Raw genomic sequence first — 25329 nt, 5'->3', positions numbered from 1 at the left:
AACTGGTTAAGCGCTTTTTGGAAGCAGAATCTGCCTTCCATTCCCGTAGCCACAAGGCCCTGCGGAGTACCACCGAATTGGCGGCCGCAACCGCCGTACGGCTCGCAGAGTCCAGGACAGCATTAATAGCGTAAGACGCAAATGCCGAGGTCTGGGTGGTAATGGATGCCACTTGTGGCGCGGACGTGCATGTGGCTGCTTCAATTTGCGCTTGACCTGCTGAGATAGCTTGTAGCGCCCATACGGCTGCGAATGCTGGGGCAAAAGAAGCCCCGATAGCTTCATAGATGGATTTCAACCAGAGTTCCATCTGCCTGTCAGTGTCATCTTTGAGCGAGGCCCCATCTTCCACTGCAAGTATGGATCTAGCCGCCAGTCTGGAGATTGGAGGATCCACTTTGGGACACTGAGTCCAACCTTTAACCACGTCAGGGGGAAAAGGATAACGTGTATCCTTAAGGCGCTTAGAAAAAACGCTTATCTGGACAAGCATGGTGATTCTGGACTGCCTCTCTGAAATCAGAGTGGTCTAGAAACATACTCGGTGTACGCTTGGGGAACCTGAAACGGAATTTCTCCTGCTGAGAAGCTGACTCCTCCGCCGGAGGAGTTGAGGGAGAAATATCCAGCATTTGATTGATGGACGCAATAAGATCGTTCACTATGGCGTCCCCGTCTGGAGTATTAAGATTGAGAGCGCCCTCAGGATCAGAATCCTGATCAGCTGTCTCCGCATCATCAACCAGAGATTCCCCCCGCTGAGACCCTGAACAATATGATGTCGAGGGAAATTCTAAGCGAGCCCGCTTAGTCGGTCTGGGACTGGGGTCTAAGTCAGAACCCTCAGCCTGGGATGTATGAGATACCCCGGGAGGACATTGTTGGTCCAACTGAGGGGGGCCAGGGAACAATGATTCAACAGAGTCCCTTTGCTGAGATACCGGCCTGGACTGCAAGGCTTCTAGTATCTTAGCCATAGTCTCAGAGAGTTTTGCAAACTCAGTCCCCGTCACCTGGACAGTGTCAGCAGGTGGCTCCCCCTGGGCCCCTCTTAGCAGAGGCTCTGGCTGAAGAAGTGCCACAGGGGCCGAACATTGCACACAATGAGGGTCAGTGGGACCTGCCGGCAGCTGGGTCGTACAAGCGGCGCAGGCAGCATAATAAGCCTGTGTTTTGGCACCCCTGCCTTTGTGGGCGCCATGCTATTGTTTTCCCTGAGTAACACAATAGGGTATATAGCCAGAATGAACTGTGCTCATACAGTGAAAGAGTATACTATAAACAAATAATGTATCAATACACTACAGCACCATGGGGCTAGCACCAACAGGTGCTGCTTACCACCCGCTTTAAAGCGGTTGTGAGGCCACCAGAGACCGTGTCTGGGTCTCTCAGGGTTTGTCCCTCTCTGCAGCGTCGGAGGAGCTGACAGGAATGGCTGCGGCGTCCTGACGAGAGGAGGGAGCCGTGGGCGTGGCCGAGAAAGTGCGGGAACTGGTGCTCACACTGTGCACAGTGAGGGGGGTGGAGAATGGAAATCATACTCCAGCCCTCAGTGCTGCTCGTTCCGTGCAGCGTCCCGCCCTTCCCCAGCCTGTCAGGGCTGGGGGCGGGAGAAAAGGAAACTAGGCCGCAAGAAAGCCGGGGACTCGAGTATAAGCGTGGCCGCCGTAAAAGCGCGGCCGGCGCCGAAGTCCCCGGCGAACTACAAGTCCCAGCCGCGCCGCAGTTTCCCATGGCAGCGGCGGTTAGCGCGGTAGCCCCTACATATAAACACACTCAGCGACGCTGAGTGTGTAATGGCACAGTTTAACCCGGTCAGCGCCGCGGTCCCCGGTGCACTAGCACACCCAGCAAAGCTGAGGTGTTGCCGTGCGCGGTCCCCACAGGGATACAGAGTACCTTCAAGTAGCAGGGCCATGTCCCTGAACGGTACCCGGCTCCTATCCAGCAGGCTCCACAGGAGTTGTGGATGAAGCACGGTCTCAGTGCCTGGAGACCGATAGGATCCCACTTCGCCCAGAGCCCTGAGGGGGATGGGGAAGGAAAACAGCATGTGGGCTCCAGCCTCCGTACCCGCAATGGATACCTCAACCTTAACAACACCGCCGACAAGAGTGCGGTGAGAAGGGAGCATGCTGGGGGCCCTATATGGGCCCACTTTTCTTCCATCCGACCTGGTCAGCAGCTGCTGCTGACCAATCTGTGGAGCTATGTGTGCAGGTCTGCCTCCTTCGCACAAAGCAATAAAACTGAGGAGCCCGTGGGAGCACGGGGGGTGTATAGGCAGAAGGGGAGGGGCTTAACACTTTTGAGTGTAATACTTTGTGCGGCCTCCGGAGGCATAGCCTATACACCCAATTGTCTGGGTCTCCCAATAGAGCGACAAAGAAAGATATATTATTACTGTTATAAAGACAGAAAATGAAAAAAGAATAGCATGGCACTTGTAGCCATTTGTGGGGTGTTCTAGTAGGATCCAAACCCGTAGCAATAAATAATATAACCGAGCAATCTCAATAGGTGATGAAACAAACTTTATTTTGTGAAGCAGCAAGTCCAGTATATGGGTGAAAACATTTCGGTCATAAAAATAGACCTTCATTAGTAACATGCTGCTGGTGAGGAACTGCCTGGATGGGTGGTGTGGGATGTGTAAGTAGTGGTCATTGCTATAGAAGGGTGCCTAATAAATGTGTTCCTAATGTATTAAAAGGCATCAGCGCCAGAAGTGTGAACAACAGGGAGAATTCTGGATGATGTAGACTATGCTCTAGACTACAGAGGCACAACGTTAAATTTTATCAGCATATGCCAATTGCACCAACGCAAGCAGTATGAGTAGCAATGTGGCAGAAACATAAGTTCTAACTATAAGTAAAAGAAAGCTAATAAAAAAAGTGAAAAATTAAAACCAACTACAAAAAAATAGGCACTGATGCAGGATATACAGCAACTACAGGGGTACTGTTTTATAGGCAGTTCATGGTAGAGTGGAATCTGCCATTAGGCACAAATGATTGTTATAGAACCAAAAATTGCGCCTAAATAGTTAAATCAAATTCACTTGATATAGGAAAACTAGCTATTAAGGAAATACTGTTTGACTGCGGCACTGATTTTATAGTTTCTACTGATCGCTGGATGGAGCACAAGAAAAAACTTGCAGCAGTTTTTCACTTAAAAGATTTAGGCCCTGTGCACACTTGCCGTTTTTTATCGCGGATTTCCTGCGGTTTTGCTGCATGTTTCGCTGCAGAAAATGTTCATAACATCTCTGCAGTGATTCACCAGCAAATCCTATGGGAAAAAAAATGCTGTGCGCACTATGCAGATTTTGACAGCTGCGTTTTCCTGTGGGATTCCCGCAGCAAAAACAATTGCATGTCACTTCTTTTCCGCACGTTGCTGTGGCATTTCACTCCATTGACTGCCATGTAATCGTGAAATCCCTCAGGGAATAACGCAGGTAGCAAATTCTGTGCAATTCATTGCATTTTCCTGCGTTATTCCCTGCGGTATTTCGCGTTTTCAGGACATAATGTTCATCACCACCTGCGGTTTGCAGGGAAGTGATGTCAATATGACAGGAAGAGGAAGCGGAGCAGAGTAAACACACACAGATCACACTCACACACAGACATAGAATACACATGCAAATCAAACGTACATATAAAAATAAAAAAACAACAAAACGTGGGCTCCGCCATATTTTTACAGTTCAGCCGAGGTAAACACACAGCGGCGGCCCGGTATTCTCAGGCTGGGGAGAGCGAAGGCTAGGGTTAATGCCCCCTCCTCAAGCAGCCGAGAATATCAGCCCGCAGCTGCCCCGGGACTGTCGCATCCATTATGCGACAGTCCCAGAGTGTCCCCAGCTCTTCCAGATTGCCGTGATGCGGTGGCAAACCAGGCTTAATCATGGCAGCATCTATGAGACAGCTTACATGATTAACCCGTAAGTAAAGTGAATAAACACACACCACGAAATATCCTTTATTTTAAATAAAACACAAAAAAGCCCCCTCTTTCACCCCTTTATTAACCCCTCCCAACATACAGCTCCGGCGTAATCCACGCAGGTCCCACAATGCTTGCAGACTGCTGCAGCCGCGACTGAAACACTGTACTGAATGCATCCTCGTAACGAGACTGCAGAGAGGTAACCACAGGTTATTTCTCACGGTCGGTAATGTGAACACCCTACCGCTCGTGAGCACTGCAGTAAGTCCTCAAAGGGACCTATCTATTGATTGATAGAGGACAGATCAATCTATTGATTATCTATCCATCTATCTACCTATCATATCTATCCATTATCTATTTCTCTATCTATATCAGAAGTAAAATGACTTTTTTTCAAAGCACTTTATTGCATTAAATGCATTAAAACACATGTTCCAACCCGCGGAAAAAAACGCACCGAAACCGCAACAAAACGCATGCAGATTTCGGTGCAGTTTTTTTGCGCTTTTTTTTTCCGCGGGTGTGGTAATCTTTCAGTGTTTGCGGAATTTTCTTAAGAAAATTCCATTTTCTAGTGCGCACAGGGCCTAAGTCAAGACAATTCACCACCGCATGGTAGACATCCTAATGGGGCTGCCAAAGAGATCAAAACATTTATTTAATATAATATATATACATACAATCTCTCTCTATATATATATATCTATATCTATATATAAATGCAAATAAGAAAGCCGCGGAGACACCATCACGTGTTTCTCAACGCTGGCAGGAAACTAGCCAGGTCTTTCACCGGGAAGGAACAACCACGGGAAGGGCAGTCTCCAGTCAAGGAGACCACCTATACCAAACATGGTATCCATCCACAGACAGCCGTTTCGGGGTATTTGCCCCTCATCAGTGTGGAGTAGGAATCTGGCTAGTGGGGGCAATGCCTAGTATAAGACTACTTAAGCAAGCATTGTTGACCTTAGGGAGATCAACATATCCACTGCGGAGACACCATCACGTGTTTCTCAACGCAGTGATTCTAGAGCATTGCCCCCTGGGAAGTATGCAAATAAGAAAGCCGTGGAGACACCATCACGTGTTTCTCAACGCTGGCAGGAAACTAGCCAGGTCTTTCACCGGGAAGGAACAACCACGGGAAGGGCAGTCTCCAGTCAAGGAGACCACCTATACCAAACATGGTATCCATCCACAATGGATGGATGGATGTGGATGGATACCATGTTTGGTATAGGTGGTCTCCTTGACTGGAGACTGCCCTTCCCGTGGTTGTTCCTTCCCGGTGAAAGACCTGGCTAGTTTCCTGCCAGCGTTGAGAAACACGTGATGGTGTCTCCGCGGCTTTCTTATTTGCATACTTCCCAGGGGGCAATGCTCTAGAATCACTGCGTTGAGAAACACGTGATGGTGTCTCCGCAGTGGATATGTTGATCTCCCTAAGGTCAACAATGCTTGCTTATATCTATATATATCTATATATATCTATCTATCTATCTATATCTATATATATATCTATCTACCTATATATATATATATTATATAGCTATATCCATCTACGCATACACACATACTTACACACACAGTGTATATTATACATACATACATATGCTACAATTGTACCGAGAGCCCGATTCGTGTGGAGAAAAAACGGGACAGATGAAACTGCCTCATTGATTAACACTGGTGCGAGTGCAATCAGATTTTTTTATCGGATCGCAATCACACAAGAAAATCGCAGATGGAAAAGCGCCCTTAAAGGGAATCTGCCAGCATGTTTTTGCTTCCTCATCTGAGAACAGCATGATCTAAGTATGATCTAAGTATGATCTAAGTATGGGCGGCACGGTGGCTCAGTGGTTAGCACTGCAGTCTTGCAACACTGGGGTCCTGGGTTCAAATCCCACCAAGGACAACATCTGCAAGGAGTTTGTATGTTCTCCCCGTGTTTGCGTGGGTTTCCTCCGGGTTCTCCGGTTTCCTCCGGGTTCTCCGGTTTCCTCCTACACTCCAAAAACATACAGATAGGGAATTTAGTTTGTGAGCCCCGATGGGGACAGCATTCCTGATGTATGTAAAGCGCTGCGGAATATGTTAGCGCTATATAAAAATAAAGATTTATTTAGTTATTTTTATTAAATAAAAAGATCCCGAATCCAACAATGTATCATTTAGATTACCGAGTGCAGCCATTTTGACACAGAGTTTTTAGATTTACCAATGCAGCAGAGCTGAGAAAACTGTCCATGCCCACACCGGGCTGTTTATGTACAATGTCTATAGACAGTGAGCTGCTAATCACAGCAGGGAACATGCCGGACTAGCTGACCGCTAACTGACCTAGTGCTATAATGCTAATCTCCTGAAGATAAAACAAACATTGCAGGCAAACAACAGCACACAGTGTGGCATGAAACAAATCGCTGAAACCTGTACGTTAACCCCTACAGCATGCTGTCTTCAGATTACATAGCAAAAATCTGCTGACAAATTCCCTTTAAGGGCTAGTAAAAGGCTTGGATGAAATAGTCAGTGATAAAACAAGGTGGTTTCGGAATGTTATTTTTTTCTTTGTTTGAGGCCTGCATTCATTATCTTGATTGGATCAATATATGATCTTGCTAAAAAGGCTTCATTTTTTTTCTTAATTCCAACAAATTTCCGAGGCACGAGCTTCGCCATGTTCTTATACAAAGTTGAATATTTGTATCCATGTTTGCGATGGAACTTTACAAGCAGATAAAGGAGCAAATATAAATGTCCTCTAAGCTGCATTTTTTTTTAAAGAATAGAACCACAGTTTGTGGCACGACATCTTCCACTTAAAATAGTAACGGACGTGGGTCCTAAACTGAGTCTCAACCCCAACTAGTCATTTTAAAACAAAAGCTGTTACAAATAAAGGATGGCAAATTAGCAATCAATTACTATATTACCATTACCACTGATCATCAGCGCATGCAAATCATGTGAGGAAGCACAAGGAAATGGTTACATACCTCATACTTCATTTTTCTTTGATTTATTCCATTCAGAAAATTGTCATTTCCCTAAGTGCAATAAAAACAAATAAGAATAAATAGCCCAGATAAAACATGAAAAAATAAAACAAAACTTTAGTTTGGAAGCTAATTTAAGAGAAAAAAAACATTTAAATAAACTTGTGCTAAATACCTGCCATGTATTAGGGTCAGGAAGGAGAGGTCATGCTAGGTTAGGTGGAATACCAGATGAATAGCAAAAAGGGGGGGGGGGAGAAGCGGGAAACCCTGTCTACAGGGAAGGGGAAAGATGGTTACCCCATGGTATAACCTACCACTGGTCCCTGGTCCCCCTGACCTACCTAGATAGGTTCCGCACCTATGCGCTGGTCAAGATACCTAGGCCTTGGCTAACATTGAAATAGGCCCTATGTAGTGACAGGATTGGATGAGCCCTAGTCAACCCCATTAAGACCTAAAGGATACCACACAGGGAAACAAATAGACAACCTATCTACAAGATGACTTTGGGAGAAAGTAAGCAGCATACAACAACATGTTCTGACAGAAGATCGCAAGCCGACTGCTTGCAATCTGGACAGCATAGGAGCAAACGATCAATGGCAAAAAACCAAGGGGAAATGTGTGTATATATCTATCATATATATATATATATATATAGAGAGAGATAGAGGGATAGATATGTGTGTGTATATATATATATATATATATACATATACATATATATACATACATATATATATATACATACATACATATACACACACATATCTATCCCTCTATCTCTCTCTCTATATATGTAATAAAAAATATCTATATATCTATATATCTATCTATATACATCCACACACGATAATATATATATTCATACACACACATACACACACACACACACACACAGTGGGGGTAAGGATTTGCAGCTGGACAAGATATCCACAGGGTCCCAAAGGGAAAGACTAAACACTGACAGGGAACATATAGAACTCCATTCGCACATAAGAACAACAAATGTAATATGAGGCAGCAGTTTGAGCAACCAAAAACAGTGATCTTCTGCAGCCGGACACCACAGGGCTGTCTGTCAACCGTGACACACCTGTGACAGGAGAATTTTATATAGTCTGCCTGTCATCAAACTGAAAAAGACATTATGGGTGGATCCTTATCATTGCTGAGAACACTGCTATCTGGTTGTCTGAAAGCAGCTCAGAATTCTCCTCCCATATGTCCTTTTCAGCTAAATTTAACTCACTATATACAATCCCAAAGCATTTCTTCTACAAGCTGAAAATCCTGTTAAAAACTTTATACATCTCCTCGCCCAAAGTACTCTAATATTAGTATCCTAGAGGAGATATTTATTTATTATTTTTTTAAATCCTATTTTTATAGGAATTTACGATTTCGTTCCTTACATTTCCCTTCTTATCAAATAAGCAAATAGTGGTAAAATCTAACTGAATTTAAGAGCAATTAAGCCCAGAAAATAAAATCCCTTCACATAAATCTGACTCTAGCTCCTGCCTGCTGCCTATGGGCAAAGTCCGGAAAGGATTTCAAAGTTCCAAGAGCTTTTGACAGTTTTCTACTACTAAATTATACCCACACAGACTGTAACAAAAGAGAATAGTAAATGCTGTTTACACCGCAGCTCACCGGGTGCCACCGTGTTGCATGCAGTGGAATAGTTTTCTAGTGCAAATGTAATTACATGCATGCAAAGATTTCCTGGAGAAAACAACAGGATTATAAATTGCCTATGTTTTTAGCGAAGGGTCAAGCAATGGGTTTCACACACAGCTGCATAAAATATGTTATAAATTACTGAAAAATAGTACCCAAGTAGCCTAAAAAACAATATTCATATACATTTCTTCTAAGAAAGAAGTTGTTCTGTTACTAAAACATAATAAAGGGGTCTTATGCTAAAGGGGGTCTTTATGGTGTCTTATGATGTTATTCTAAAGGAGTCTTACGCTAAAACACAATGGTCCAGAGGATGAAAATGGGTTCGAGCTTGGTTACTGTGCCCGGCCTATTCACCAGGGGATATCTTTTCTTAACAGAAGTGCAAGTCAATGATGTGGGTCCTGAATCTATCTGTCAATATGCCCTAAAGGTCTGTGATGCGAATACCAATATTTAATGTGATAATGTTACCTTTCTGAAAAACTGATCATCAATTAAAGGATTTTTACAAAAACACTACTGCAAGGTTTAGTCCACTGGTGAGAATAAAACGTTGAAAAAAATAAACTATATAAAATGTTAACGGGAACCCGTCACCAGGTTTTTCTTTTATAAGCTGCGGCCACCACCAGTGAGCTCCTATATACATCATTCTATAACATTGTATTCTAAGATCCCAGACCGCTCTGTAGAACGTAAAAAAAAACGCCTTTGTTATACTCACCTAGGAGTCCAATGCATGTTGCTGCTCAAGGGTCCGGCGCCTCCTCCATCTTGTGTGATCGCTGTTCTCATGTCCAGCCCCATTGACGTGTCCTACGTCATCCACAAACAAGTTCCCATTGTGCTCCTGCACATGCACACTTAGGGGTACTTTGCACGCTGCGACATCGCTACTGCAATATCGTCGGGGTCAAATCGAAAGTGACGTACATCTGGCACCGGTAACGACGTCACAATGTGTAAAGCCTAGATGCGCCGATAAACGATCACAAAAGCATCGAAAATCGGTGATCTATGTAGCGTCGGTCATTTTCATAATGTCGCACCAATAGGAGATACGATGTTGTTCCTCGTTCCTGCGGCAGCACACATCGCTGTGTGTGAAGCCGCAGGAGCGAGGAACATCTCCTTACCTGCCTCCACCGGCTATGCGGAAGGAAGGAGGTGGGCGGGATGTTTACATCCCGCTCATCTCCGCCCCTCCAATTCTATTGGCCGCCTGCCGTGTGACGTCGCTGTGACGCCGCACGACCCGCCCCCTTAGGAAGGAGGCAGGTCGCCGGCCAGAGCAATGTCGCAGGGCAGGTAAGTGCATGTGAAGCTGCCGTAGCGATAATGTTCGCTACAGCAGCTATCACAAGATATCGCATATGCGACGGGGGCGGGTACTATCACGCTCGGCATCGCTAGCCGATGCTAGCGATGTCGCAACGTGAAAAGTACCCCTTAGATCTGTCCTGCTAAGGGCAGGTCAGAGTACTGTAGTGCTCATGTGAGGGTGGTCTTTTAACATGCCTGTGCACAATACTTTGTTCTGGCCTCAGCAGGGCAGATCAAAGTGTGCATGCGCAGGAGTGCAATAGGGACTTATGTGTGGCTGACGAAGGACACATCATCCACACGGGGCTGAGTGTGAGGACAGCAATTGTACAAGATGGAGAAGGCGCCGGACCCAAGCCAGCGACCCTCACCGGACCGCCCTTCTGGGTGAGTATAATAAAGTTCTTTTTTTACATTATACAGAGCGGCCTGGGCTCTTATATACAGTATTCTAGAATGATGTGTAAAAGGGCTCACTGGTGGTGGCCACAGCCTCTAAGGGAAAATCCTGGTGACCGTTTTCCTTTAAGAATAGAAAAAAACCTTTTCATATTAAAAATATTCTGTTAAGTAAAAAAAAAAAAAAAAAAAAAAAAAAAAGAGGCACAATTGGTATTAAGGCAACCATAATGGCCCATAATATAAGACTAATTATAAGTAATCATGTCACACATAAAAAAAAAAAAAGTGTTTTGTTCATCCAGTCTCCAATACATGATCAAATAGTTGAATGTGGCCTAAAATGGTATCAACGAAAACTTCAATATGCAAGAAAAAAAAAAAAAAAAAGCTCTCATAACTCCGTAAGAGGATTCTTTGTTTCACAAAACTTGCTATATGTTACACGTAAGGCACGTTATTTATTTTGCGATACCCACCTTTCCACATTCAGGAGAGTAGGATACACTCAGGCTGCTGATGTCCTCGCATGGCAAATTAATATTTTGAAGCCGTCGCTGTACTTCTTCTTCAATATACGCATGTATGCTGGGCAACCATAAACACATTAATCAGGCAGTTTTGAAAGTAAATTCCACTTCTAGGGCTACAAGGGCAAAACAAGCTTTCTTCTACACTTAAGACCAGCAATTTCCACTCTTATAAAGTGTTTAAAAAAAAGAAAACGTAATCAAAAAGGGATATTTGTCAGCAATATCCACTTATGGCACTGGCACTGGGCAATTTAGATATAATCACATAAATACTTTAAAAGCTGAGAAAATTACATTTTTTACCACAATAATATTTTATTTTCATGCACAACCTAGAATAACAATATTCTTGCCTAAAACGATAAAAGCATTCAGGCACAATATGCGGTTACTGTTTTACCGTGGTTACTTAGAAGAGGATTTCAATGTGATTATATACCTGTCATCAGTCAATTGAAGCAAATGCGGCTGAGATTTCACTGGGCTGGCTGGAGAGTTGGAGAGGGATGGCTTTTCTTCAAGGGCTCCTGACAGATTTTTTGAGAGTGGATCAGTGACTATCTTCTGTTTCAACTGTTGGATTTCCTGAGATAATCTGCATGGCATCCATAAACTATAATGGAAAAAAAAACAAAAACAAAGTTATTTTAAAAGTAATCTAAAAGCAATTATGTATCTTCTTGGTGTAAGGTTTGTGCTGATTTGAACGTGCCTTAAGGCTGCTTTACACTCAACGATATTGCTAGCGATCTCGTTAGCGATGTGACACGCTTTGTGACCGGCGCTACAAAAACGACCTATATGCGATCTCGGCAAATCGTTTCTACGATCTGGCGTGTCACATCGCTAACGAGATCGCTAGCAATATCGTTGTGTGTAAAGCAGCCTTTAGACACCAAGACATCTTCACATCAGCACAAGCCATGCACAAAGTACGAACATATATCTTCTAACAAACTTTGGCAGAAAATTAAGGCCAGGAACTTTCTGCTTTGCAGGTAAATATCAGTTTTCAAATATATTATTAATGGACATGTTTCAATTTCCAAGGAACGATTTAGGAAAACCTGCACTCGCAGGGAGTTGGACCAGATGGCCCTTGAGGTCCCTTCCACCTCTACCATTCCATGAAGAGCCTGATCGCAGGACATCAAGATACAGACCTATACACTGCACACAAACGTCATAGTATGTAACAGTATAAAGTCACAGACTTGAGGGACAGTAATCTGAACAGTGGGACCATAAGAGATTGGATATCAATGTCACCTGCTTTGGTGCAAATAAAAGGGACAACAAGTTAACTGACGAGGCAATAGCAAGACAACCGCTTAAGAAGGAACAGCTTAGCAGGTTGTGGACAAAGACAATTACTCTCTCCTTAATCTTCCTGACAGATTCTTGTCTAGCTTTCTTGGGCATCATTGTCATGAATGGCAGCATGAGCCCATTTCAGGATGCTCAAGTAGTCCAGCTCCTACTTCGGAATCTTCACAAGAAGGTTTGGTGCATCTCCCAAAAGTCTCAAAAGCACGGAGCAGTTACCAAGAAAGGAGGAGTTGCACAAGGAGAGCCTGTCCAGTGTCTGCTCTTTTGTGAGAGGAGTAACAGAGGAACACAGAGCAGTACACACTGGGCTCTGTGACTTCGGGGATTCGGTGATGTCACGTCAACTTCCACTTCATCTGAAATCACTGCGGCCGGCCCCAGTCTCTGGAGTTTCCCCGGCTCATCACAGTGCAGTACCTCCCTACTCACTTTTCCTTCGCTCGCAGAGCATGCAAGCAGGAAACACGCTGGGCTGCGATGAGCGGTGAGACACCGCCCACAGCTCAGTGACTGACAAAGACTGAAGCCAGCCGTGTTGAGGTCAGGTGAGCAAGAAGTTAACGTGACATCCCCGGATCCCCGAGATCACGGAGCCCGGGGATCAGGCCATGGGGATGAGAGGTCCACAATAGCGCCTCTCACAGGCACTATTGGTAACACAAGGTATTTGCGAGAAACATTGTTTCTCAACATAAGTTTGTTATGGTTAATAATAAATATGGGTGAACTACTTTTTTAAGCTCAAGCACTGAGCCGCTCCTGGTGAAGAACAATGCCCGGCGTTATGTGTATAAGAATGTGTAGGCAGTTACTGATGTTGTTGGCTGGACCTCACCTTCCCTTGATCTGAATCCAATTGAGAACGTTTGGATCATTATATATCATATCATTGAAGACCCCAAACGTGCTGCAGACTGTCCAAGAGCTCAATGATGGTTGAGGTGGGTGTCCATGAAGGCATACTATGTACATCTTTATATATGGCTTCAGGTATGTTTTGGGCATATTTATATAATATCATGGCTTATCCTGTATAGGCACTCTGTATATTATCAAGCTTTTTTAGGAGTACTCTTACACAGAGTGACTTGGGTACTTCGCACATTATTTTTTCTGGCCACTGCTGTATAATTACACATATTGGCCACTCATCTGTCTGCAATATCCTACACAGACCTGCCAAGAGGCTTTTTTTGTTGTGGGTATCGCTAACATTTTGGGGAAGCGGGGGGGAATCATCTTTGTTTTTAGCTATTTTTTAGTGAAATTGTTCTTTTATTCTATAAACTACTGACGTCTCCGAATTTCCAAGCAATACATTTTCTATTTCTATCTGAAAATGAGAAATGGTTAAAATAACAAAAAAAAAATACATTGCTATCAGACCTCAAATAATGCAAAGAAAACAAGTTCATAATCATTTAGAGACAACAATACTAATAATGTTTTGACTCAGGAAGAGTTCAGAAATCAAGATTTTGTGGAATAATCGTGATTTTTAATCCCAGCTTTCATGCGTCTTGGCTGCTTTCCACCAGTCTTTCACACTGCTTTTGGGTGACCTTATGCCACTCCTGGTGCAAAAATCTAAGCAGTTCTTCTTTGTTTTATTGCTTGTGACTATCCATCTTCCTCTTGATTACATTTTAGAGCTTCATGTATGGAGAATGGGCTGGCCATGACATGGTTTTGATGTGCTGGTCCTTCATCCACACATTGATTGACCTAGTTGTGTGACATGGCACATTGTCCTGCTGGAAAAAACAGTCCTCAGAGTTGGGGAACATTGCCTGAGCAGAAGGAAGCAACTGTTTTTCCAGGATAACCTTGAATGCAGTTTGATTCATATGTCCTTCGCAAAGGTAAATCTGCAATGTGCCATGCCACACAGCTAGGTCAATCAATATGTGGATGAAGGACCACCACATTAAAACCCTGTAATGGCCAGCCCAATCTCCAAACATGAACCCCATTGAAAACCTCTGTAATGAAATCAAGAGGAAGAGGGATAGTCACAGGCCATCAAACAAAGAAGAACTGGTTACATTTTTGCACAAGAAGTGACATAAGGTCACCCAAAAGCAGTGTGAAAGACTGGTGGAAAGCATACCAAGACGCATGAAAGCTGTGATTAAAAATTTAAAAATAATGGTCATAGCAATATTGATTTCTGAACTCTTCCTGAGTTAAAAACAATAGTAGTACTGTTTAAATGATTATGAACTTGTTTTCTTTTCATTATTTGAGGTCTGAAAGTAATGCATTTTTTTGTTATTTTGACCATTTCTCATTTTCAGAAAATAAATACAAAATGTATTGCTTGGAAATTCGGAGACATGTCGTCTGTAGTTTATAGAATAAAAAAAAATATTTACATTTTACTCAAAAATATACCTATAAAGAGAAAAATCAAAAAAACTGAACATTTTGCAGTGGTCTCTTAATTTTTGCCAGAGCTGTATACACCGGCAATACATCATTGTGCAATCTGTGGCCTGATGCCATATTGTACTAGCCAATTTTTGTTGCTATTACCCATAATATAATCAGTGTGATACCTCATTTATTTTCTCACTTTTTTCCCCCTATGTGTTGGATCCCCTATACCCCATGATGGGGTGTCTAATATGTGCATTATATTTATGTTTTGATGTAATATTTGTATACGATAAAAGGTATTTACTAGATAAAATTAGTCCCTTAATTCTTTGTAGGTTTATGTTTATTTTTGAACAATACAGGGACGGATAATAGTGAGGACATTTATAGGTTATATATTATAAAATATATTTAGAAACTTTTCTGAAACTTTCATAAGCAATATCTCCATCTCATGAATTAACTTACCGCTCCCTGTCTTCTTCAAAAGCTTTTTGCTCAGCTTCTAGACTTGCCTTCAGACAAGCGTGTTCCTGGCTGCCGTCCATTGCAGCCAATCTCCGCTTCTGCTCCTCCATTTCCACGTCTATTGTAGAGTGTCTTTGGAGTGACGAATGCCTGCGCTCCAATTTAGCAACTGCTTGCTCCAAGGCTTCCCTTTGCTGCTTCTCTCTAGACTCAAGGATTTCTTTTTCCTTTTTTCTAACTTTCTCTTCCTGGCGAGCGATATTAGCAGTAAACTCGAAAGTTTCTTGGAGCTGTTGCAGTTGGTCACTGCATGCTCTGAACTGTGCAAGCTGATCACCCTTTTCCTCAATTTCTTTCTCAATTTGATATAAAGTTTTGTCTAATCCAAGCAAACCACTGTCCAGAATCTCAGATGCCCTCTGCTTTTCCTCCATCAATGCCGGCAAATGGTTGTCCTTTATGTACTGAAGTTGCCTCTCCTTACAATGTACCCTGTGTTCAGTTTGCTTGATCATATCCCGCTCTTCACTCACAGGAGTTGCAGTTAAAGAAGAATCATCTTCTCTATTGAGATCCACATTCAATAGATTCAGTCTTCCAAGGCTATCCCGATCCACGATTATTTCATTTTCTAAGCTTTCCTTCCGTTGGTTTAAATCAGCAACTAGTCCGGAAAGTTTCTCCACCTGTGTTCTTTTAAATGTTGTATACTTATTTGTTGCTTTTTCTACTTCATCAGGATCTTCTTCTCCTTCAGACCTCGCTTCCTTAGCCCGTAAAAGATCCTCTCGAACATCTTCAAGAACCCCAATCTCTTCTTCTAGCCTCAGGAAATCTCCTCTTTTGAGAAGTTGGATCATTTCTTGCTTTTCTCGAAGTTGTTCCTCCAGACGGAACACAAGCTTCAGTTGTTCCTTCTCTTGCTCTTCCAGTCTTTTTTTCTCAACTTCTAGTTTCAGATATTGCTCATCTTTCTCCCGTTTCAGTTTATCTAGTTCTTTGAAAATCTCAGTTTTCTCCGCTTTCTCTGTACTATGAAGTTCCTGCAGTCTCTGGAGCTCTTGTTGGACCTTTGCAAAAGATTCTTCTTCTTGTTTCTTCTTTTGGAGTTTTATTTCATGCTGCTCCCTCAGTCTTTCTTCTTCGAATTTCTCTTTTTCGGCCAATAGATCTTTCAGTCTGGTTTCAATGTCCATGTTTCTTCTTTTTAGGCTCTCCTCCTGCTTACGGATTTGTATCTGAACAAATTCTGTTTCTTTGCGTTGAGACTCAACTTCTTGTTGCATTTTTTCCAGTTCAGCTTTTTCGGTTTTCTGTTTGTCCTCCATCTCCTTAATCATTTTCCTGAAAAATTATATATACATTTAATCATTACATATACTCATACCTTACTACATATTTATTGTCAAAAGTACATTGTATGAACAAACTTTTGAAAGTTTCCATAAAAAAGACCAGCAAAAGTTATTCTATGCGCTTAATAATTGAACATGAGTTTCACAGTTAAGGGGTCAAAAAGAAGAAAAAGCCGCCTGAGAAATCCTTCTGTACAATTACTCGTCAGATCCCATTGTCAGTAATCAATTGCCAGATATACCTTCTCATTTCATATTGTCAATGCTGAGGCCTCTCTCATAACTCAAGTGACACTGACTGATGAATACAACTGTCTGATCCTGACATGGTTCTTTCCTAAAAGGGATACTATACCAGAACATACTTTTTGGGGTTTGTTTTTTTTTTACTAAATGTCATGGCTTTCATAAAAGGGATGTTATTTTGATCAAATAGAAAAGTTTCCTATATCAATTAGAAGTTAAAAAATTTAAAGCGAAAAATATTTACTTTAAAACAACTCTCGAAAATTAAGGCGTAAAGTAAATTTACTTACAAACGAAGTAGTGTGAAGTCGCTTCCATGAAAAATTATTAAGACCATCCCCTACTTAGACAAATACCCTTCCTTGTTTCGATTTCCTGTGTTTGCACTTTTGTCTTAGTCTCTCTTTCTATTAACAGCCATAAATTTCTCACTTTCCCATCAACAACATGTATAAGGGCTTGTTTTTTTCAAGGAAGAGTTGTAGTTTTGAATATGAATATATATACACACACACACACACACACACACACACACACACACATACATACATACATACATACATACATACATACATACACACACACACACACATACATACGCACACACACACACACGCACACACGCACACACACACACGCACACACACGCACACGCACAGACCAAAAGTTTGGACACACCACTCACTCGTGACTCTGAAAATTGTAGATTCACATTGAAGGCATCAAAACTATAAATTAACACATGTGGAATGAAATACTTAACAAAAAATTGTGAAACAACCGAAAATATGTCTTATAATCTAGGTTCTTCAAAGTGGCCACCTTTTGCTTTGATTACTGCTTTGCTCACTCTTGGCATTCTCTTGATGAGCTTCAAGAGGTAGTCACCGGAAATGGTTTTCACATCACAGGTGTGCCCTGTCAGGTTTAATAAGTGGGTTTTCTTGCCCTATAAATGGGGTTGGGACCATCAGTTGTGTTGTGCAGAAGTCTGGTGGATACACAGCTGATAGTCCTACTGAATAGACTGTTAGAATTTGTATTATGGCAAGAAAAAAAGCAGCTGAGTAAAGAAAAATAAGTGGCCATCATTACTTTAAGAAATGAAGGTCAGTCAGTCTGAAAAATTGGGAAAACTTTGAAAGTGTCCCCAAATGAAGTGGCAAAAACCTTCAAACGCTACAAAGAAACTGGCTCACATGAGGACCGCCCCAGGAAAGGAAGACCAAGAGTCACCTCTGCTGCGGAGGATAAGTTTATCAGAGTCACCAGTCTCAGAAATCGCAGGTTAACAGCAGCTCAGATTAGAAACCAGGTCAAATCCACAAAGAGTTCTAGCAACAGACACATCTCCAGAACAACTGTTAAGAGGAGACTTTGTGCAGCAGGCCTTCATGGTAAAATAGCTGCCAGGAAACCACTGCTAAGGACAGGCAACAAGCAGAAGAGACTTGTTTGGGCTAAATAACACAAGGAATGGACATTAGACCAGTGGAAATCTGTGCTTTGGTCTGATGAGTTCAAATTTGAGATCTTTGGATCCAACCACCGTGTCTTTGTAGAAAAGGTGAACGGATGGACTCTACATGCCTGGTTCCCACCGTGAAGCATGGAGGAGAAGGTGTGATGGTGTGGGGGTGCTTTGCTGGTGACACTGTTGGGGATTTATTCAAAATTGAAGGCATACAGAACCAGCATGGCTACCACAGCATCTTGCAGGGTGTGCTATTCCATCCGGTTTGCGTTTAGTTGGACCATCATTTATTTTTCAACAGGACAATGACCCCAAACACACCTCATGGCTGTGTAAGGGCTATTTGACTAAGAAGGAGAATGATGGGGTGCTACGCCAGATGACCTAGCCTCCACAGTCACCAGACCTGAACCCAATCGAGATGGTTTCGGGTGAGCTGGACCGTAGAGTGAAGGCAAAAGGGCCAACAAGAGCTAAGCATCTCTGGGAACTCCTTCAAGACGGTTGGAAGACCATTTCCGGTGACTACCTCTTGGAGCTCATCAAGAGAATGCCAAGAGTGTGCAAAGCAGTAATCAAAGCAAAAGGTGGCTACTTTGAAGAACCTAGAATAAAAGACATATTTTAAGTTGTTTCACACTTTTTAGTATTTCATTCCACATGTGTTAATTCATAGTTTTGGAGCATTTAATGCGAATCTACAATTTTCAGAGTCATGAAAATAAAGAAAACTCTTTGAATGAGGTGTGTCCAAACTTTTGGTGGTTTGTACTGTAAAATATTATAATTATATATATATATATATATATATATATATATATATATATATATATATATATATATATTAGTTTTAATTCATTTTACTATTCAATATACTGGAAAGTGAGGAAGAAAATCCAAGTGCGGTAAAACTGTAAAATAAAAATATTGCACAAATGTATTGGTCGTGAGAGCTGTGTGAGGGCTCACTTTTTTACGTGGATAGCTGATTTTTTTTATTGACACTTTTTTGCTGAGTTGCGACAAATGGAAAACTACGCTTCAAATTCTTTTCGTTATGATATTTACCAATCAGGTTAACTAATTACTTTTCATTTTGATAGATCAGACTTACTACACAGGCACGATGATACCAAATATGTGTATTAATATCTATTTACTGAAAAAAGACTTCACATTTTTTTTTATATATATATATATATATATACACATAATATATATATATATATATATATATATATATATATATATATATATATATATATATATTTATTTTTTATTTATTTTTTTTTAAAAAAAACAAAACTGTTTTATTCTCGGATTTCCGTATGAGGCTTTAATCTGCGATAGCCTGACTGCAAATACTATATATATGCTTCAGCATATACCAGTGATTTTGACACCGTGTTTTTTTTTTTTCATAATAAAAAATAGAAGAATTGCTGGCACTTCCTAAACTTATAGACTGAACTGGTGCAAACTGAATATAGTATACATTATCAAACATAGCAGCTGCACTCAAGTAGAGTGAAGGGGAAAACAAAGATGTATATGGTGAACATTAGCATGTAAATCTGCATTACTGCAAAGAAAACATAAAAAAAAAAATGTGAAAAAATAAAATTGGCTAAATTTACTTGAGCCTAGTTACCACGCCAAGGTGTAACGCTCATTCTGAGTCCTAATCTAAATTGCTGCCTCTTTTCGGGTCATTCGGGTCATTCCTGACCTCTATATAAAGGCTAGAGAAGAACTTGCAAAAAAAAAAAAAAAAAATTAAAAAACACCTGAGGTCACAAGGAGGAGTGCGCAGATAAAGGACATAACTCCATAATACAAAATAAAAGAATTGTCGGCAGTTTTTAAATCTTATAGTCTGAACTGGAGCAAACTGAACATAGTATACATTATCAAAAAGAACAGTTGCACTCATCTGCATTACTACAAAGAAAACGAACAAAAATTTTGAGGAAAAAAAATGAGTTTTTTTGCAAATAAAAATGGCCAAATTTACTCGAGCCCAGTTACCATAACAAAGTATAACCCTTATCTGGGTCCTAATCTAAATTGTTTTCATGCTTTCTTTGCAGTAATAATGCAGATTCACATTCCAATGTTCACCATATACATCTGTTTTTCCCTTCCCCCTACTTGAGTGCAACTGCTAAGTTTGAAAGTTTTTTTTTCATGACACAATGTTCTTCGTGTTAGCTTTAAATAAAAAAAAAAAAGTTTTGGTTCTCATTCTATAAGTTTTAAATGTAATGTCCAACAAAGCTATAAAAGTGCTTGTTTTTCTGTGATGAACTTTTTTTGTACCATTTTGAGGTATATGATATCTTTATTCAGATTTTTTTAGACACTGAATCAACAAAAAAACCTCAGCAAGTCAGGAATTGTTTTTACCTTTTTAGGAGGCTCACTATGTGGTTAAAGTGACAGCCATCATTGGTAGAAAAGCTGCTAGCTGTAGTATACAGCTGAATTTTCGCCTGTTAGAGGCGGCACTATTTTGCAATCCTCAGGGCCATAGAAAGACCCCTTTAGTAGCTGCTGTAAAAAGGCTTATTATCAGATGTTAAGTGGTTATATTGGAACCTTAAACATATTATTGTCACAGACTGTTTGTCAAAGTTTGCATGTTTGGCGCAGACTTTTCCGCAGGGTATCTGCAATACAATCTGTGTGTTACATGTGGATCAAATTGCATTTTCTGTTTCTAGTTTAGTGCGGATTTAATTATTTCTATCAAAAGATGACATCCATGCACAATCTGCCCAAAAAACATTCAAGCTCCATATTTAAAGATCTGCACCGTAGGTCAATTTCCATCCAGAAAATATCTGCAATGTATAAATTGATTAAAAAAAAACAAAAAACAAAAACCTAAACTCATCATTTTTTGGATTTACTGCACATAAATCCATTGGGAAAGACCACACTAATTTGTAACTTGTTAACTATGCCTTGGTGTTGGGCACGGCTACCACTGTTCAACTGGTCACTTTTGCAGCGTCGGGGCACCTATGTTTTTAATCGATTCTTCGACACTCACAACGTTATATGGCTTGAATAAGTGGGGAACCAATGATATTTTGTCTTTTTACTGCAATCTACTAGTCAACTCAATATGAGGCAAAGTACAAAATGTTCCCTGTGCTGCAGTTTTCTTTGAGGTGTAAAGAGATCTCGTTTAGCAATGTTCACACAGGGCTGTAGATTAACTAACTAGATTGCCAATGTATCACTGTAGCAGCAAAATGCATAGGATGTTACCAAACTATATCTACATGGTGAAAATAATTGACCTAGAATACTGATCTTATCCAGTTCACGACCTTTGACGTACATTTACATCAAAGGTTGTGTCCCTGCCTTTGATGAAGCCTATATCTTTCCTCGCACACGAATTTATTCAGCCAACATATGCCACTAACAGCCATGGGTGCATCAATCTGTTTGCGGCTATTAACCAGTTAAAGCCCGCTGTCCACCCCTGATTTAACACGCGCCGACAAGGAGCAGGTCATTCACTGCTCCCATCAGCGTGCTCATGACGTGATGCCGGGTCGCAGATAGATTGTCATGACAGCCAGGGGTCTGCTGAAGGCCCTTGTATTTGTCAATACAATCCTCCTGTGAACCTTGGCTGCGAGTCAGCATTTATAGGAGATCATGATTTCTGTTATACAGAGCGGCGCTGATGTCCTGCTCTGTATAGCACAAAAGATTGTACGATCGCAGCTTCAACTCCCTAAGTGGACTACTAAATACAATAAAAAGTAAACTTTTTTTTGAAAAATAAGAATAAAAACAAAAAACCCAAACTTTCAAATCCCTCCCCTTTTGCCCCATTGAAAATAAAACAATAAAAAAAAACAAGACAAACAAGGCAGATGATTTTTTTCCCAAATCCGTTCCACTTCCCTCACTGGCATGATTTAAAGGGAACCGGTCACCAGATTTGGTGACTATAAGCTGCGGCCACAACCAGTGGGCTCTTATATACAGCATTCTAACATGAGGCATTGAGGTCCTGCGCAGGCGAACTTTGATCTGCCCTGAGCATGGCAGACCAAAAGTATCATAGTGCGCCTGCGCAGGACCTCAATGCCGATGCATGACATAGGATGCGCCATGCACCCCCGACTACAAATGAAGAAGGACAAAGATGGCCAAAAGAGGAGGCACCGCATCTGGAGAAGAGACACCCATCTGCACCGTACCGACTGTTTAAGCAAGTATTATAAAGTCATTTTTAAGCGCTACACAGCGGCCAGGACTGTTATAATCAGCATGTTAGAATGATGTATATAAGAGCCCACTGGTGGTGGCCATAGCTTATAGTCACCAAATCTGGTGGCAGGTTCCTTTAACTGACAATATATGGAGTCCTGTAAGTCTCATTCCGCTGAATGGGACAGTCCCAAAAATTTCTACGAAGCCGGAACCTGTAAATCAGTCTGATGAGATGTCCAAATGAGTCCACATTTCACCTTCTGTGCCCATTTAAGGATGCGGATCATGAATGGCAAATATTGTTTATGTTTTCAAGAAAATGGTGTAAAATGCTGAATTTCACAGGCAGATTTTCTGTATATTTTTGTAGAGTCAAAATGGTTTGAGGACAAATGCATTTGCAGTGTAAGCAGGAACATTTCTCAACCCAAAGCACGCGATCCTCTCTGAATTATTCAAATGTATCCGGAGATATGCTTTTAAACTATTTTCTTTGCTGGTAAAACTCTAAAGTAATGGATGTGTAGGCACTTGCACAAATTCAGAGATTTGCAAGTGAATTCTGACTGACATATCTTTATGTTTTCTATTAAAAAAGGAGACAGCCATCTTTTGATTTGCGATATAAAGTCTTGCCTTCGAAAACTGCATTCAGATTAAGGGCCTAATCTCAAAAATTGACAAACTGCTCCACTTTCTTCATGTCTTTCTTCTAAATGGCTCTGGGTTTTCAGGCCCACACGGCGCTCGAGAATGTGAGGGAAATTTCATGAATAATATTTTAGGACATCAGAAGAAAATGGTGAAATGAAAGTAGCCATTGGCGAAAGATTCTTTTTGAGAAACAAAACAAAAATTAGTTTCAAATGTAATAGAAATATTCTAGTTAATTGTAAACTGTTGGGTATGGGGTCATAATTAATAACATAAGGGATGTTAATTCAATCTTAAGGGGTTGGCCATTATGGGGTTTTTTTGTACGTTTTCTTCTATATTTTTACAAATGTAAAACTTATACTGTCTCTCCTACCATACAAGTAGGACATTGTGGAAAAACTGATTCTGACGGGAAGAGAGAGGAGCCATGTAGGGGGCTCAGATATCGTAACAATTTATCAATGTGGCCATGGGAAAGCTAATTTGAGGATCCTACATCCATAAAACTCATTAAAAAAAAAAAAAAGACTTAGAAAGACATTAATGTGGAAGTCTAAAAGGAATGGTAGTGAATCGAATACATAACAGAACTAGTATGTGGCGGCATCCAGGTGAGGAGGACAAAGACAAGTGTGTCTTGCCTACAGTCAGGCATGGTGGTGGGAGTGTTCTGGTTTGTAGCTGCATGAGAGCTGCCGGATAGGGGACCTACAGTTCACTGAGGGAACCATGAATGCCAAAATGTACTGTGACACACTGAAGGAGACCTTTGGAAACTGTGCCGTGGGGCAGTATTCCAACATGATAATGGCCCCAAACACACCTCCAAGACGACCACTGGCTTGCTAAAGAAACTGAGTGCAAAGGTGCTGGACTGGCCAAGCATGTCTCCAGACCTAAACCCTATTGAGCATCTGTGGGGCCTCCTCAACAGTAGATGGAGAAGCGCAAGGTCTCTAACATTCACCAGCTCCATGATATCATCATGCAAGAGGCTAACGTGAAGCCCTAGTGAACTCCATGCCCAAGCGAGTTAAGGCAGCGATTCAAAATAATGGTGGGCACACAAAATATTGGCACTTTGGGCAGAATTGGAACAATTCACCATTTTCACTTAGGGGTGTACTTTGTTGCCAGCGGTTTAGACATTAATGGCTCTGCATTGAGTTATTTATAGGTCACATCAAATTTAATGTTATACAAGCTGTACACTGAGTACACTGTATCAAAGTGTAATATCTTCAGTGTTGTTCCATGAAAGGATATTTTAACGGGGAGAAGGATGGTACTGGGAACCCTGTGCTGTCCCTTATCCCAATGGTAGACTTAAAAGTAGTCAGGATCAAACCTTCAACGTGACCTTTTCTCCTGTCCTGGCACTGGTGTCTGATCCCTCCCCACCCAGGGGACAGACCGTGATGGAGATCCCCAAACCACCACCAACACGAAACAACAGACGGGAACAGACTGGGTATAAACGGAATGTATGCACACCGAAATCCACACTAAAGGTGCAAAGGGAGGGCAAATAAGGTAAAGGGGAAAGGAACTATGTAGAGTACAATCACACTAAACAGCAGCGACAGACAACCAAAATGTCAAGAATCACCTCCACACATCTCACAGCCAAGCTCCAGTGAGAACTGAATAACGGGCAGAGGGTTCCCTGCAGGAAGCAGAGTGTATTTATCAAGGCCGAAGTGCAAATCAGAGAAGTTTGGGGTAATGAGCTAACAGCAGGCAAAGCAAAACTGACATTAAAGCCGGCGTCACACTTGCGATTGATGTGAGAAAATCTCGCATTGCACTCGGACCAATGTTAAATCAATGAGGCAGCTCCGATCTGCTATTTTTAACTCAGCTCAAATCGGATTGAGGAAAGAAATCGCAGCATGCTACGATTTCTAGAGTTTCTCGTGCGAGTCTTTCTAATGCAAGTCTATGGGTGCGAGAAAAAAAATGGATGTCACACGGACGGCATATGGCCCATCCTAGTGACATCCGTTTTTCTAAATACAATTCTATTATGTAGCAGAGAACACTGTAAATGGTCCTGAACATGACTGTAATGACTAATAGCTGCTGAGAAAAAAAAGGGATCACATACGGATTGAATACGGATTGCTCACGGACTACTATCATGAGAAAAATCACAGACTGGCAATGCAATTGCATTGCACACGGATAAACACTCGGACATAGCTCATCCTACTCTCAGGCATGAGAATCGGACCGATTTTTCAATCGCAAGTGTGACGCCGGCT

General features: G+C 41.6%; 1 protein-coding gene across 2 annotated transcripts in view; it reads right to left on the bottom strand.

Moving 5' to 3' along the window:
• KIF16B (kinesin family member 16B) overlaps nt 1-25329 on the bottom strand; it is a 499368-nt gene that overhangs the window by 188066 nt on the left and 285973 nt on the right. For both annotated transcript variants that reach the window (XM_075339277.1, XM_075339278.1), the window contains 4 exons: nt 15095-16438; nt 11358-11531; nt 10865-10973; nt 6972-7022 (listed from right to left, as the gene is read on the bottom strand). In XM_075339277.1, coding sequence (XP_075195392.1) covers nt 6972-7022; nt 10865-10973; nt 11358-11531; nt 15095-16438 — 1678 coding nt within the window. The remainder of the gene's footprint in view (nt 1-6971; nt 7023-10864; nt 10974-11357; nt 11532-15094; nt 16439-25329) is intronic.

Source organism: Anomaloglossus baeobatrachus, chromosome 3, assembly GCF_048569485.1.
Source record: "Anomaloglossus baeobatrachus isolate aAnoBae1 chromosome 3, aAnoBae1.hap1, whole genome shotgun sequence".
NCBI classification, from domain to species: domain Eukaryota; kingdom Metazoa; phylum Chordata; class Amphibia; order Anura; family Aromobatidae; genus Anomaloglossus; species Anomaloglossus baeobatrachus.
This window is presented reverse-complemented; position numbering and strand designations above follow the sequence as displayed.